The sequence below is a fragment of the Dunckerocampus dactyliophorus genome, chromosome 10 (genome assembly GCF_027744805.1).
Source record: "Dunckerocampus dactyliophorus isolate RoL2022-P2 chromosome 10, RoL_Ddac_1.1, whole genome shotgun sequence".
NCBI classification, from domain to species: Eukaryota; Metazoa; Chordata; class Actinopteri; order Syngnathiformes; family Syngnathidae; genus Dunckerocampus; species Dunckerocampus dactyliophorus.
The window spans coordinates 28,290,849-28,307,898 of record NC_072828.1 but is presented as its reverse complement, the minus strand read 5'-3'; the positions used below and the strand labels follow the sequence as shown (position 1 = coordinate 28,307,898).

The following is a 17,050-nucleotide window of genomic DNA, read 5'->3' as shown; positions in this document are numbered from 1 at the left end:
CTTATACTCCAGAGCGACTTATGTTTTTTGTTATGTTTTTCACACTGACAACCACGAGAGGGCGCTCTAGGCTTGTGTGCCGGTATCTGCTACTCCTATCACTCCTGCACCAGTGAAAATGTACAACGTAAACATCAACTTAGAAAGACAACTTAGAAAGATGGAACACAAATGCTCCCAATAAGAAAATCATATTCTGCAGATTAGAAACTGCAAGTAAACTAGTTATGTTATGTTGTTTAGGCTTTAGTTATCTGGATAACTGTTAATATCTGAACGTAACCTGAGTAGGTGGTATGTTAATGTAAACAGATGCCTATTTAGCCTGTTGTTCTCTATTTTATTGTTATTACTATAAATTGCCTTTTCAAGATTAAAAGACTGTTCTTGGACTCTGATTTTATAAAAGAAATTTCCCCTCAAAAATGCGACTTATAGTCCAGTGCGACTTCTGTGTTTTTTTCTTCTTCATTGTGCATTTTTGGCTGGTGCGACGGAGCCACTTATAGTCCAGAAAATACAGTATTTTCCCCACTGTATGGTCACCACCACTTTTTCCACTGAGAGCCACATGCTGAAAAATCAAAGGACTCTTATTTGTGGTTCTAAACTCAACCAAGGTGTTTTTACTCGCTCTCCCTACCAGGTTATGCTTTTTTTCCTACAGCATTTTATAGCATCATATGCAAATGAGACGATGGCGTCACCTAGCGACTTTTAGGACAGCCAATAGCTACTTTTCTTACTGAAAAAGTTGGCAACAGTGACCCTGGAAACATAGACATACTGTAGATGGACGCAGCATTTGGCTTTGTCCACCGCTGCGCTACGTCAAACATCGCCACCATATTGGATGTGTCAAGGCTGGGCTGTAAATGAAAGTAAATGTACTTGCTTTCATAAACTGCCTTTCTACAAAGGAATTGAAGTTAATGACTCGTTTATACATTCACACGCGCACTAATATACTTGGGAAACAGTTAGGTACCAATAATTTCAGAAGGTCAAATACATTGTTTTTGGTGCCTAACTGTTTCCCAAGTATGTTAGTGCGCTTGTGAATGTATAAACAAGAGGCATTAACTTTAATTTGGCCCCCCGGGGCGCACTTTGGACACCCCTGAGTGACAGTGATGCGAGTCCAATATAATGTATGTTTTGGCCTACTGCTCATTTATACGGAGCCCCCTTGGGGACACGGCGAAAATGATTTTAATAGCTTAAGAATTTTTTTTTTTAAAGGGATGAAATTTCACATTACATAGCAAAAATTCGTCTTTTTTTTTCTTTTTTTACCCATCAAAATGATTTTCCCTCATGCCCCCTAGGGGGCGCCATACATTAAGCGCACACTTCATCTTAGCTTAATGTTCTTGTCAAGCTCTGTGGCCAGAGTTAGTTAAATAAATAATAACTTCACGTCAACATAAAAAGCACGTGATGTGAAAGTCCATGATTAATAACAATGATAAAACACACACACACACACACACACACACACTCTTCTGTGTGATAAATGAATTGAATGACCACACGCACACGTTTGGTGCCGCTGGACCAAACATATTTCTTAAACGAATCGAGGGATGTTGTTTATTGTCACATGACATGAGTAGACCTGACACAAAGTCCTGTGAATGGATGCTCACTCGGCACCCCCAAAGCCCTGCCCCTTGTACACATCTTGCCTGCAGATGTGGGGAGACTTCAAAGCGCCTCCCCCCCAGACCAACCACGCACACTGACGCCAACTGTAAACGTCCTGGAAACAGTGCACGGAAAATATGAAATCCCCTGAATCACAATGAACAACCAGGATGAAATGTGCGAGTAGGAGGACAGGCCGGAAAAGAGAAAAAAGATGCACCGTGACTCATTGTTTTTCTGTGCGGCAGCGATTCCGAACAGCCTGTGTCGTAACTTGGAGATGCTGTGGTCAGTGCTGCTGTTCCAATCAATAATCAGGAGATTCTTACTGAACCACATTGAATCGTCCCAATCAAAATCGCCCAAATTCCTCAAACCCAAGTCGGGAAACGTGACTTTTAAAAAAAAAACATTTTGCTGTGCGTAGGGCCCCACCATCCATGAGGGACCACGTTTTGCGCAAGGGGGTGCAAACAGCACAGGTCAGCCCGAGGTAGGAGAGAAAAAGAGAGTAATCTGACACTGCACTCGTTGCCACTATGACTGGCAGCACGTAGCAGAATAAGAGAATGGTGTCACGGTACAGCTGCTGCTTTTTAAGGCAGAGGGTGCTGGTTTGATCCCAGCCCATGTTAGACATTATTATTATTACACCTTTAAATTCAGTTTATTTAGTTGTCAGTCGAAATAGCTTCTCATACAAGTAGAAAGCCTTCTTGACACACACTCACACAGCACAACTAGAGGTGCACAACACTTGGATATAACCCATGAAAATGTACTGAGAGGAGAAGATAGCAAGCACAACCAGGACCAGTTTGAGCGAGTCCCTCACACACACACTTACATTTCCAGGCGCACACATTTACGTTTCACCGTCTAGAGCAGGGGTGGGCGAACTGCGGCCCACGGGCCACATCAGGCCCGCCAAGCATCTTAATCCGGCCCGCCGGGAATTTCCAAATTCCTTTTTTTTTTTAAACCTTTAAAATGGAAACTGCCGGCAACATGACTTGCAGTGCTACTGTGGCCAAAATAGTCAGATGAAATCTGTAGCTTGTACAAAAAAGCCATCCAAACAACACAACATGTCAACACACACACGATGCTCAAAGTAACCTGCTCACTGCACCATGTGGCCATACAAACAAATGGCCATACAAACAAATGGCGCAACACCCATGCCAAAAAACCACCCATTCATTCCCGCCGCAAGGCATGCTGGGTAGCTTGTGGTACTCTTTCTCCCAACATTTTGCTGTGTTTTGTCACATTTTTGCTAGACTGCAAAATATGTTGATGAGGTGGTCAGTGTTTGTTTTATGCTTTATTCTTCATAGTTCATATTGTTGTTGCAGCTGAGCTACCCAGCATGCCTTGCGGGCATTTGGAACTAGCAGTTTTAAGTTACGTGTTGTGTTTAGCATGTAGTTGTTGATTTATTTGATACATTAATAGCTGTGGATGTGTTGTGTTTTCGTTTTGTTGCACTGTGAGCAAGTGTGTCGTTCTGTTTGGTGACCACCTATATATAGACGGCCCCTCCACCAAATGTTTTAACCCAATGTTTGCCCACCCCTGCTCTAGAGGGGCACGGCAACGGCTATATAGACTCGTACTTTCATTCTGGTCTCTTTCCTCGAGCTTCCTCATCGATAATACGAACCCAGCGCTGTAACCAAATATGTTGCTCTTATTTCTGAGTACTATTTGAAAACCTTTAAAATTGTGTGCTCGCTGACAACTAACCGGTAGGAGGTTTGCGGTGGACTATGGCCTAGTATTAGTCCAAAAATATTGAAAAACAAGTTATATGTAGTATTCTGGCCACTAGGCGTCAGTAATGTTACATGACGTTAGATTACCTTCACACTGCATGTAGTCAACCATGGCATGTCCGACACAACATAGGTCTCCTCCCGTTCCGTGTGGAAGTGGTAAGGTTTTGGCATCTTACTTTGTCCTTCTTCCTAACTAGTTAGCTTGGGAGCTTGCCCATCCCGTAACCTGTGCATTACAGTTGAGCAATGTGTTGTAAACAAACAATAACAGGAGCGTAAAGCTGACTACAGGGGTGCTATATCATGCCTAGAGGGCTCTAATAATGGTAAAAAATGTAGGTTTTCTATGTTCTAACTATGAAAATATTCAATTTATTAATATTGAGTCCTACTTTGCGGAAATTCACATATTCACTTCAGGTCGGGAACCAATTAACCGCGATAAACGAGGGACAACCATATGTACCTTCAAAGCCAGGCGAGGCCCCAGGCAGCTAAATGGACTAACTGTGTGCAACAAATAATGTGTCCCGTTCCAAAAAACATGTTTTAGTCCACCTCTGTATGGCTGGATTGAACATCAAGAGTCTTCGAGGGCAGTTGTCCACATGGTGGCAGTGTTTACTTACCCATCCCCCCTCTCCCTCAGCAACCAAATGGCCTGTAATGCTTTGATTGGTTGATGTGGAGCTCCCCCCGACCCCCACCAATAGGAAGGCGGTGTCGCGTTTCATTGCCTGCATTTACTTTCAGTTTGCAAGCGGGTCTCTCAGCTTTCCTTTTTATCACCAAATGGGTGACAACACAAACTGAGATACAAGACTATAACAACAAAAACAGAACATGCAGTTCCTCGCAAGCGTCCACAACGGACGAGCGCCTGCTGCCATCCGCTTGCTGAGTCATCATGCAAAGCTTGCGTGTCCATTTCTCATGGAACACAAATTGCGGCGTCCCCCAGCTGAGAGGGGCTGCTGGGAAGAGTTGAAAAATGAGAGGCAGAAACATGGCAACGTCTCTCCCGATTCCACATGCCAGAAATAGTTCACCTCCTGCAGTGAAACCAAAATAAAAACCCCTGTTATATTCCGCCAAGCCAACACAAATTGCTGATGAGAGGTTGGAGGGAAGGGGAACAATGCATCACCCTTTTTGGCTCCAGACTGGTACTTTTTCACCACTTAAAGCTTTTGTCAATAAATAAATAAATACATGATGTGTGCATGTCCTACACTACTTTTACAGACAATGCACTTTTGTGTACTCATTTATAAAGATGGGCACATACAGTGCTGTGAAAAAGTCACAAACAAATCAGCCCTTCCTGATTTATGGTTTTTGCATGTTTGTCACACTTAAATGTTTCAGATCATCAAACTAATGTAAATATTAGTCAATGACAACACAACTGAACACAAAATGCAGTTTTTAAACAAAACTTTTTATTATTAAGGCAGAAAAAAAATCCAAAGCTACATGGCCCTGTGTGAAAAAGTGATTGCCCCCTAAACCTAATAAGTGGTTGGGCCCCCCTTAGCAGCAACAACTGCAATGAAGCGTTTGTGATAACTCGCAATGACTCTCCTACAGCGCTGGCCCGAATTGTTGTAATTCAGCCACATAAAGCGGCTTTTTAAGGTCATGCCGCAGCATCTCAGGATGGCAGGAAACGGAGCAACAAGGCAGTCCAGGGGCGACTAAAAGACATGCATATAAAACTAGGAAGCGAGCAGAGAGCAAACAAGGAAACATGGAAGTAGTGGTGCAGAATATAGAACTCATAATTTCTCAATTTCTGATTGTGTCCACCTGCCTCGTTGCCCCCCACAGCTACCAGACCAAGCTGCCTGAAGCACAGAGCAGAGAAAGACCAGACATAAACAGGAACTGCAAAATAAAAGCACAAAGCAATGTCGACCATGACAAAGAGATTGAAGCTGGTAAGGTTGGTAGGTAAGTTCATTATCTAGGCTGCATCGAGTGCTAAAAAAAAAACAAAACACGTAGGAGTTATCTCCGGTTCATGATGAACTTGTGAACTGGGTGCAGTCGCCGTCCTCCTTCCTAATTGTGACTCGCCGTTCCCTCTAAGGGTTGACTTCCCTCACCTTTAACCTTGATGTGCCTCCACAGGTCATGTCGGTAATGAGCCATGTGGTCTCCTCAGGCTCCTTTTCATCACAGCAGACTCTCAAGCTAAAGTGTCTTTCTCCCATCTGGCTCCCATGCGCGTCTCCACACTGACGGCAGTGTTTGCCCTCCTGAGGTGTTTCGCCTTTTAACTTGAACGTAATTGGCCCCCAGATGTAAGGAGGCCACTTTTATTAGTTGCCAAGCAAAGGTCATTATTTAACATTCGCTCTCAAGGTTAAAAAGACACTAAATCCACGGCTTGACCCATTCACGTGAGAAAGATGTCATGAAAAATGACAAACCAAAGCACGGATAAAAGTCATTTGATGAATTATCGGTAGTTGAATGCAAGCTGTGGGTATAATGAACAACTTATAAAGCCATAAATCTTATTGTAAGTCGACGCTTACATGTACACGTTGATTTACCGACATAATTAGTCTGCATTTTCTCCAAGGTTCCACTTTACATGCACAGGATGTAATTTGATCTTTACCTCAAACTGCGTCCGCCTTCCCAACTTTAGTCTCATTTTACTGCTGACCAAAAACAAAATGATGGTTAACCCATAAGAAGCCTTTAAATGCACTTGAAATACCCCCAAGTGCAGCTTTGTGCTTGGCTTAACTCATCAAGGATGATGTACTGGACTGATGTGTCGGCGGCTCCAAAATTATGAGATCAAATGATGGTAACATAAAGTCATAATGATGAGGTAAAAACTTTTTATTTATGAGACACAAACTGCACATGTTCCGAGTGCCATGTGACAAAGGCTCCACTGAAGAAGAAGAAATTCTGAAATTGTGAGACAAAAAGTCCAAATTATGAGGTAAAAAGACATCATTATGTGGTAATAAATGAAAATTATGAAATAGGAAAGTCATCATTATAAGGAGGTGAAAAGTCTTAATTATGAGATAAAAAGTCAAAATGGTAATATACAAACTGCACATGTGCGAGTGCCATGTGACAACGGCTCCGGTGAAGATGACATTCTGAAATTATGAGATAAAAAGTCATAATTACGAGATAAGAAAGTCATAATTATGAGATAAAAAGTCAAAATCATGAGATAAAAGTCAAAATTACTAGAGAAAAAGTCCAAATACGAGATTAGAAAGTCATGATTACGAGATAAAAAGTCCAAATATGAGATTAGAAAGTCATGATTACAAGATAAAAAGTCTAAATTACGAGATAAAAAGTCACAATACAAGATTAGAAAGTCATGATTACGAGATAAAAAGTCTAGATTACCACATAAAAAGTCCAAATATGAGATTAGAAAGTCATGATTACGAGATAAAAAGTCTAAATTACCACATAAAAAGTGAAAATACCAGATTAGAAAGTCATGATTACGAGATAAAAAGTCTAGATGACCACATAAAAAGTCCAAATATGAGATTAGAAAGTCATGATTACAAGATAAAAAGTCTAAATTATGAGATAAAAAGTCAAAATATGAGGTAAAGTCAAAATTATGAAATAGGAAAGTCATAATAAAAAGTAAATCTCATAATAATGACTTTTTATCGCGTAATTTAGACTTTTATCTAAGAATTTAGACTTTTATCTAAAAATTTAGACTTTTATCTCAGAATTTTTACTTTTTATCTCATAATTTTTACTTTTTATGTCGTAATTATGATTTTTTAAAATCTCATAATTATGACTTTTTATCTCGTAATTTAGACTTTTTATCTCCTAATTATGACTTTCTTATGTCATATTTTGAACTTTTTATCTCATAATTATGACTTTCTTATGTCATATTTTGGACTTTTTATCTTGTAATTATGACTTTCTTATCTTATAATTTTGACTTTTTTCTCGTAATTATGACTTTCTTGGCTCGTATTTATGAGATATTTAGGACTTTTTATCTCACAATTATGATTTTTTATTTCATAATTTCCTAATTTATTTTTCACTGGAGGCTTTGTCACATGGCACTGCAGTTTGCATGTCATAATTAAGGCTTTTTATCTCATAATTTCGGAGACACAGATACATCACTTCTGAACTTAATGAGTTAAGCCGAGCACAAAGCTGTATTTGGGGGTATTTAAAGTGTATTTAAAGGCTTCTTATGGGTTGAACAGTCAGCAGTAAAATGAAACTAAAGTTGTAACAGTTCATTACATCAAGTATTCAAACGGCCATTGATTGTATTCAGTCAAGCCTGAAGCCATTATCCTTTGATATTCAAAACATTATGTTTTTTATTCAAGTTTTACAATATGCTGAGGGCCAATAAAAAAAACAAGCAAAAATGGCAGCGAATTCGGATACCCCAGTGTCTTAAATTAGCAAATCAAGTCCTGGCAAACGGCTTATAAAAAAAGGGACATTTCGTCTTCGGAGGGAGAACAGAACACAATATACACAATATTAAGTTATTGGGTAAAAAAATGTATGTGCTTATTTGCAGTTAGAAAATATTTTTAATTAGGCCAAATCTAGGACAACCTTAAGGGGTCCTTTACAGGTCCTTGACGTGGCATCCTTCTGTCAAAATGGCTGCCGACGGCGCTCTCCTTTAACAGTTTCTCCCAAAAGTTCACTTAATGGTGATATTTCGGAAGGCTAGTCGCTGGGCTCTTCCCTGACGACTTTTTTCATATTCGTATTTTATGTAGCGCGGGTTTGAAGCTCTAAAATGAGTGGATGGGCTGGATTTTCAGAAGATGAGCTGCGAAGATTGCAGCAGAACGGGAAAGGTAACGCTTTGCGTGAATGTTTACTTGGTGTGATCTCCCGTTCTACTTTGTGTGGTTCATTTTTTACTACTTTGCATGATGTCTCTTTCTCCTTTGTATGACACTTCTTTGTAGTACTTTGCATGATGTATCCTTCTACTTTGTATGGTGGTACTTTTTACATTTGCTTTGCATGATGTCTCTCGTCTTTGTATGATGTCTCTTTCAACTTTGTATGACTATTTGTCTGCTTTGTATGACACTTCTTTATACTACCTGGCATTGATGTTTCTCCAGATTTGTATTACTTTGCTGATGTACCAAGCAACTTTGCATGATACTTCGTGTTATGCTTCTATTTACTACTTAGTTTTAAAACATGTTCTTACTACTTTGCATGATATCTCTTTGGATTTACGATAGTTTGCGCCCCCTTCACAGAATGTGCGATCGCCAGCGTGCGCAAACCAAGACCTGCCAGCCGGAATCTGCAGCAAAGGCAGCGGGAGCGAAGATTGCATCGCGTCGCAGAAGTAAGTGCTGGGTTGTGTTCTAATGGACTACCACCGGACCAGCAGCTCAATAAACAGCCAGTGGAAGATGAACACATTGGTGCAGCAGCTCCGGCTGTCAAAAAGGAAGAAACGACACATGAAAAGTGTAAAGAAGATGTAGGGGAACCACTTCCGGCCGTGAAGGAGTTGGATCTACAAGAGATTCAACTGTTAGTGTGTTTACTTATTATGTTGTTCACTGCAAATCTTTTAAAAACACACATTGCTTACAATTTTGGTGTTGGATCACAGTCGAGACAAGACTCGCCTGGAGCAACTGCAACAGGAACAAAAGATGATGGAAGAGAGGAATAGGCGTAAGAAGGCTCTGCTCGCCAAAACCATCGCTGAGAAGTAAGTGTCTGGGTCAGCTACGTTACACGCTCATCAATAAAAATCCCGCCTTGCTTCTCAAAGTCGTCGTTCTCTGAAGGTCCAAACAAACTCAAGCTGAGGCGGTGAAGCTGAAGAGAATTCAGAAGGAGCTGCAAACCCTTGACGACATGGTTTCTAACGACGTCGGCATTCTAAGAGGAAAGATAGAGCAAGCCAGCTGGGACTACACAGCTGCCAGGTAGCAACGCTCGTTTACATGCACTTAAAACATATTGCAGGGGTGTCCAACGTGTGGCCCGATGGACATTGTGGGGGTTTTTTGGCACTCGGCACAAAATACAATTAAACAAGACAAAACAACAGCAAAAAGGCAGTAATTTTATGAGAATAATGACTAAATATTGGGAGAGTAATGGCCTAATATTAACTCATTCAGCGCCAAAGACGTATTTGTTTTGTCAAACACAAACGCTCGCTCCCAAAGAAGTATTTATACGTCTTATGTTTTTTTTAAGTGAGAGGCAAAAAGAGGTGATGACGCAAGTGCACAATAAAAGAGGTCACATTCCATGCAGTTTTAAGCCATAAAAAAGAGCTCGGCATGGATCTTTTCCCTGATGACACGCTCCACAGCAAGGAGGAAGTGAGAGCGCGGAGGAGTGTAGCATGCAGAAGGTTACACATTGTAGGGAAGTTTTAACGCGTGCACACTCAATTTAGTTCCAAATGTGAAAATTGTAAATGGTTCATGGTGTCATATTTGTAAATAAATTGTATTTTTGATGTAAAACAACCCTTTTTTGTGTTGTTTATGTTATGGTGCAGTTTAGATATTTGAGCTGTCAAAAAACAAAAAATATTTGTGTCAAAGTGAAAGTTATGCTTGGAAAAAAGCTGTTTTTTCCCTTTTTTAGTTGGGAACTGATATTTTCCTGAAACTTACCTATGTTCTACTGCTGATTACTTAAGAACGGAAAGGAAAAAAACTTTTTTTTTCTGCCAAAAGACGAGAGTCTTATCTTTGTTTTGGTAGGTTCTATGTTGATATAGAACACAATATTCTACGTGCCTTGAAAGATCAGTCAAAATCGTCTAAAATGACCGCTACTGAAGGGGTTGAATTTTGAAAAATGGCTGGGATTGAATGAGTTAAGAGGAAAAAAAATAGCATTAAGTTGAAAATATGTATTTTTAAAAAAAAGTTGTTATATGAGAATCAAATCAAGCAATAAAGTTGCAATGTTTGGTGAATTAGGTTGGGGGGGAACAGTTATAATTGTACGATATTAAAGTAAAAATATTATGAGAATAAAGTCACAATATTGTGAGGAAAACAAAATGTACATGAAAGTTGAAGTATTTGTTCAAATAAATATAAGGAAGAAAAGTTCAAACTAATGACACGCTTTGTTGCCGATAACACAAAGCTGAGTTAGAGGCTGTTTTAGTTTGCTTTAAATGTCAAAAACTTCTTAGCACATCTGCATAGGTTGGTTTAAAAAAACGTACAAGCCGCCCCCGCATCCCTTTCATTTTTCAGTATGTGGTATTGAGTCGCTGTTTAGAAGGCATGTAAACACATTTGTTTAAACATCGTACTAACATACAAACCAGATTGATCTTGAATGAACAGGACAGGTTCGGTAGTGGGTAGCTTCCTGTTGGGAAAGTGTGCGTGTGGGCTTCCCAGCATACCTTGCGGGTTATACATTAGTATTAAAATGGTATTGTTTAGCATGTATGCTAGTGCCAGTCCAGTGCACTAAAAAAAGAGCGCCAGCCCCTCTTCTAACGTACGTAGTTCTGCCAATTACATTGAATTCTAATGATGACTGACGCATTGAATAGCCAGTGAGGTTGTGAAAACATCGATATGTTGCTTGATGGGTGGTCTTCAGTCATAAAAGCAAGGGACTACGTAACAAAGCAACCGAAAACACGAACCGTGCCGTGACAAAACGGTGCTGACAGACAAGAACGCAGGTTTTACGGTGTGAATGGTTTGTGGTTGAAATCCTTCATTTCTTTCTCTTCAGAAAGCGCTACGAGAAGGCGGAGACAGAGTACGTGATGGCCAAGTTAGACCTTCACAAGAAGTCTGAGGCAAAGGAGCAGCTGACGGAGCACCTCTGTGCCATCATTCAACAAAACGAGCTGCGCAAAGCCCTCAAGCTGGAGGAACTGATGCATCAACTGCAGCTTGAGGCCACTGAGGAGGAGCTGGAACGGCAGAAGTTGGAAGAAGAGAAGACGTTAGCGTCACAGAGACATGAGACGGAGGAGCTGGAAAGGAAGACGGTGGAAGGAGAGAAGAGAGAGTCACAAAGACATGGGGAGGAGGAGAACGGTGTCACGCAGAGTCAGGAGGCAACAGTGCAATGCGGACCCTTAGAGGAAGAACGTCAGGAGAAGGATGGCGCCATCCTGCCAGAGCGCCAACCCATGAATGAAACACCCCCTGAACAAGACTTAAAAGTAGTACCGACGTAAGATAGTGTGGAATTTGTATGGTAGCTTTATTTGAACAGAGAGACAGAATATCAACCAGAAATCCAGAAGAAAATAACATTGAATGTTAAATGAATTAGTATTTGATTGATGGAACCCAAAGCGAACGGTATCTGGGCGGATAAAACCCTTTCGGCAAGCACACACGGGTCAGACAGTTCTTGTAGTTGCTCACATCTCAGGAGGGGTTTTGGTCAGAGAAACGTCCTCAAACAGAATGTTTGACAGTCGGGATGGTGTTGTTGGACCCACACTGATCCAGTCCACTTGATACCAAAGAGCTCCATTTAGGTCTCGTGACCCCATCACAATCTCCCATGCCTTGTGTGAGTCATTCAGGTGTTGGTTGAAACATTCAGATGGGTCTGTACTCGTGTCTTCTCGAGGAGGGGGACTTTTCGGGCTCTGCGGGATCTCACTCCAGTACAGCAACGTGTCTTACTAAAGCTTTCATGCTGACTGTGCTCCCAACTCCCTTGACATCATTGGTCATATTTATAACATTTATGACTTACTGCACCAATTGCAGTCTCCTCGCCTCGCCTAGCTTCTTGATGATGACCTGTGTGCCCATTCCATTCTTGTGCAAGTCCTTTGATAGCTCTTTGGTCTTGCCCACGGTGGTGGAGAGGTTTGAATTGAAGAGACTGTGTGACAGGACTAGCAATGTGCTTCATGGACACAACTTGTCTGGGGGGGGTCAGAACGCTTGCTCATCTTTTCACTCAATCTAATACAAATTTATGTATTTAATGTTTTTTTTTTAAAACATTTTCTCTGTTAGAATAATGATGTACTGTTGGGATGCTTTTATTTTGTGTCCCTATAAACACAGGTGAATATGGATCTTAGCAATAATGGTATACTGATGCTTTAGTTGTCAATCAGGTGATATATAAGTGTGAATGTACTGTAAGGAGTTGATGCACGCTGCACTTTGGGCTTCCGAGGCCAAGTCACTGATAAAAGTGCAGCAGGCAAACATGGTAGTGGTTTTTACAGAGTTGCTGAAAGGCTGTAAAAGCAGCTGCGTCATTCTTTCGGTAGAAGAGAAAGTGGCCGTCTTTAGTCGGTAGAAGAGAAAGTGGCCGCCTACTATTCTGTGCTCACACCAGCAGTTAACTTCCTTCTCTGCTTGCTACCATCTCTACACAAACTACATACAGTGGGGCACTTAAATGTGTATATGTGCACATATACATACAATACTGTATATTTTAGGTTTTGTTGTACAGAGGGAATGTTTCCTCATCCAAGCATTATTTATGATAGTTTTACAATTCTTACGCAATAAATAAAATCCTTAATACAAGTGGTTCCGTGGATGTCAATGATTTAATAACAGAAAAGCACTCAGAGCAGACCACCACCAAGCGTTACAGTTCCCAGCGTATTGTGATTTACACCATAAATATTAGTTCTACTTTGATTTTGTCTACCTTTTTACATTTCTTGACCATGAAAACATACAATGGAAGGGTTTGAATGACTTAAAAAGAATGTTAACATGCTAGCACCGAGCATAATAGTGCTAAATGCCTGCCTCTGAAAATGCTAATATGCTAATGTTAGCATGCTAACACCTAGCATGATAGCCCTAAGTGTCTGCTTAAGTTCATATTCATGAAAATTGCAAAAAATGCTAGTATGTGCCAATTTTAGCATGCTAACACCTCGCATAATATCCATCCATCCATTCATCTTCTACCACATCTGCAAAAAGCAGAGATTGAAGCCTGCAGCCACCAAACTGGAACCCTTCAACACCCTGACAGCTCCTTGAAATTCTGTCCATAAAAGTAATGAACAGAATCAGTGACAACGGGCAACCCTGGCGGATCCAACCCTCACTGGAAATGGGTCAGACTTATTGTGTGAACCAAACTCTGACACTGGTCATGCAGGGAACAAACAGCCTGAATTAGCTGGTCCGATACAACATTTTGCCGGAGTACTCCCCACAGAATTCCTCTAGGAACACGGTCGAATGCCTTCTCCAAGTCCACAAAACACATGTAGACTGGTTGGGCAAACTCCCATGCACCCTCAAGGACCCTGCTGAGAGTGTAGAGCTGGTCCACAGTTCCACAACCAGGACGAAAACCACACTGCTCCGACTGAATCCGAGATTCAACTATCCGGTAGATCCTCCTCTCCAAAACCCCTGAATAGACCTTACCAGGAAGGCTGAGGAGTGTGATCCCACGATAGTTGGAACACACCCTCTGGTCTCCCTTCTTAAAAAGGTGGACCACCACTTCGGTCTGGCAATCCAGAGGTACTACCCCCGATGTCCACGTGATGCTGCAGAGTCGTGTCAACCAAGACACGCCCACAGCACCCAGGGCCTTAAGGAATTCCGGGCGGGTCTCATCCACCCCTGGGGCCCTGCCACCGAGGAGCTTTTTGGCAACCTCATCCCCAGAGATAGGAGAGCCCACTGTGGAGTCTTCAGGCTCCGCTTCCTCATAGGAAGAAAAGTATGACAATAAATTCAGCAAATCACCATATAAGCAAATCATCTTGGACCCTTTCACACTTCTTACAACTTTTTCACTGAGGGGTCACATCATGAAGTCAATGAAAGGGGGACATTTTAATTTTGTAAATAGGATTTAAAAAAATACATTTTGAGTGTCCCCGCAAATGGCTGGCCACCAGTCCAGGGTGTACCCCGTCTCTCGCATACCGTGACCCTAAGGAGGAAAGAAAATGGATGGATGGACGTTACGAGAGTGATTCATCTTATTAATGTTATTATGTATCAACATTTTGCAATACCTTAGTACTCTTCTCCCCTTTTTAATTTTATTTATATTTATTTACCCTTGGGCAGTCTTGCCCTTACGAAGGTGCTGCAACAGTGAATTTTAGTCTTACAATATTTATTATAGTTTATTATTCCCTTGTTATACTCCTATGGTGAGTTTATATAGTGAGTGTAATTTTTTTTTTAAATGTTCAGTGTCTTACTTTTTGTATGGTATGTTGAGTAGAAATTTGACCTTGTTTGCCTAATTTATTTATTTAATTTATTATAATTATATACCTTTAACCTAGCAGCGCCCGGGGGCCATTTGCAGCATCTGGCTGTTTTCTTAATGTCCTGCGGCACATTCTGAAAAAAAACACAACAAATAACAAAACAACAAATAATGTAATTTTTGGAAAATTAGGTTAAGGAAAACGTTATAATGCTGCCACAATAAACTAGAAATATTATGAGAATAAAATCATAATTACAAGAAGAAAGTTAAATAAGTTGGAAAATTTAAGAAAACAAATAAAACATTTTAAGGTAATAAAGTCAAAATATAAAGAAAAAAAAGTTCTCATGAAAAAAGTTGCATTTTCACAAGAATAAACTCGTAACATTATGAGGAAAATTTGTTATTTTAGTAACTTATAGTTGAAATATCTCTTTAGAATGTATTTTAAAGTCGTAAGTTAATATTACGAGAAACAAAAAAATATTTCATTTTTGGAATATTTTAAGAATAAAGTCATATTACAAGAAAAAAGTTCTATAGAAATATTTGGGGTGATAAAAAAGGAAAAAAGACCAAAGTCCATACTAATACACACACACTATCATATAAAATTCTATTGAATGGATTTGCTGCCGATGTTTGTGTTTTTAAGAGTATTTGAAACAGGAGTGTTTCATTGCGGTGTTTTTCCTCGTTGTTCCCTTTTGTGTGGTTCAGGAAATGGAAGCATTAGCTGCTACATTCATTTGGCCACGTGTTTTATGAAATGTTCTTTTAATCAGCAACACATTTGCTTGCTAAAGCTGCTACCAACAGCGTAAATACGTTCAAATACATTTATAGATGGAAAGTGCCACGTTAGGAAAAAGTGTCTTGTTAGTCAATTTGTACAAACCCTTGATTTTGAATATTTGAATCTTGTTCGGATTAAGTAATAATAATTAAATACGGTAATAACATATTTTTTGCTTTTTTATTTTTGTAAATGCATTCTAACTAAATATGAGTATTAGGGCCACAATGAAAAAAAAAACAAATCTCAGATTTCGAGAATAAAGTCGTAAATTGACAAGTTTATTCTCGTAATATTACGGGTTTATTCTTGTAAATGTACAACTTTATTCTCGAAATCTCAGATTATTTTAATACTCCGTCGTAACGGTCGACTTTATTGTAGTAATATTAAGAATTTTTTTCACGTGAATTTATGACTTTTTTCTCGTAAATTTACGACTGTATTCTCGTAATATTACGAGTTTACTCCCGTAAATTTACGTCTTGATTGTCAAACGTTCAGATTATTTTAATACTCCGTCGTAACAGTCTACTTTTTTCACGTAACATTGCAACTTTTTTTCTCGTAAATTTATGACATTATTCTCATAAATGTAGAACTTTATTTCCCTTATATTACAACTTTTTTCTCGTAAATTTACGACTTTATTCTCGTAAATGTGCAACTTTTTTTCTCGTAAATTGATCACTTTATTTTCGAAATCTCAGATTATTTTAATACTCTGTCATAACAGTGGACTTTATTCTCATAATATTAAGATTTTTTTTTCTCCTAAATTTAAATGACTTTTTTTCTCGTAAATTAATGACTTTTTTCTCATAAATTTACGAAATGTTCTTGTAAATTTACTTGATTAATTAAGTTATTATAATTATTAACTTATTATGAATGAATTAATTAACTTTATTCTCCAAATCTCAGATCATTTCAATACTCTGGCATAACAGTCAACTTTATTCTCGTAATATTACGATTTTTTTCTCATAAATTTACGACTTTATTTTCGCAAATTTACAACTTTTAGTCTCGTAACTATCCAACTTTATTCTCGTAAATGTCATATTAGTCTCAAAATCTCCGATTATGTAAATACTCCGTCATGACAGTCGACTTTATTCTCGTAATACTACGACATTTTTCTCTTAGATGTACGACTTTATTCTCGAAATCTCAGGGTTTTTTTCTTTCAATGTGGCCCCAATACTCTGTCGTAACTAAAATCTTTAGGAACTAGAAATTAAAAAAGTAAACCATTTTTTTGTGTTCTAGCTTTATTTCAGACGCTGAATCTGTCTTGAATTTGTTGCTTGTCACGATTAAATAAAAAAAAATATTTTGGCATTTCTTTATTGTAAATCAACTAATATATGAGCTTTACTACTTAAAATAAGACTTTATTGGCCATCTTATTATTATTGGTAATTTGATTCATGTCCGCCAGATGAGGATGCTCGGTGTGGCGATGCTGCTGCTGCTGCTGCTGATGATGCTAATGATGCTAATGATGCCGATGATGATGATGATGGTCCCTAAGCTGCAGTCAAAGCGCCGCCACCGTGCCGCCGCTGCCCAGTGACCCCTTGCTGCTGATTGGAGTAGA

The 17,050-nt window shown here is 39.5% G+C and overlaps 1 protein-coding gene across 2 annotated transcripts; it reads left to right on the top strand.

Moving 5' to 3' along the window:
• The first annotated feature begins 8,074 nt into the window (after positions 1 to 8,074).
• gorab (golgin, rab6-interacting) lies at positions 8,075 to 13,047 on the top strand. Of its 2 annotated transcripts, none has more exons than XM_054789699.1 (5): positions 8,075 to 8,287; positions 8,708 to 8,990; positions 9,073 to 9,174; positions 9,254 to 9,394; positions 11,193 to 13,047. In XM_054789699.1, exons 1-5 carry the CDS (start codon positions 8,227 to 8,229, stop codon positions 11,644 to 11,646), a joined length of 1,041 nt encoding a protein of 346 aa, XP_054645674.1. In that variant the 5' UTR covers positions 8,075 to 8,226; the 3' UTR covers positions 11,647 to 13,047. The 2 variants fall into 2 exon arrangements, with proteins under 2 accessions (XP_054645674.1, XP_054645675.1); XM_054789700.1 differs by having other exon boundaries at positions 8,108 to 8,287; positions 8,708 to 8,799.
• Positions 13,048 to 17,050: the final 4,003 nt, after the last annotated feature.

Bases quoted from the DNA above. Each gene is read 5' to 3' on its own strand.
- gorab (XM_054789699.1), top strand. From the start codon at position 8,227: ATGAGTGGATGGGCTGGATTTTCAGAAGATGAGCTGCGAAGATTGCAG. The intron at 8,991-9,072 runs GTTAGTGTGTTT...GTTGGATCACAG, and splicing joins GATCTACAAGAGATTCAACT to TCGAGACAAGACTCGCCTGG. The intron at 9,395-11,192 runs GTAGCAACGCTC...CTTTCTCTTCAG, and splicing joins TGGGACTACACAGCTGCCAG to AAAGCGCTACGAGAAGGCGG.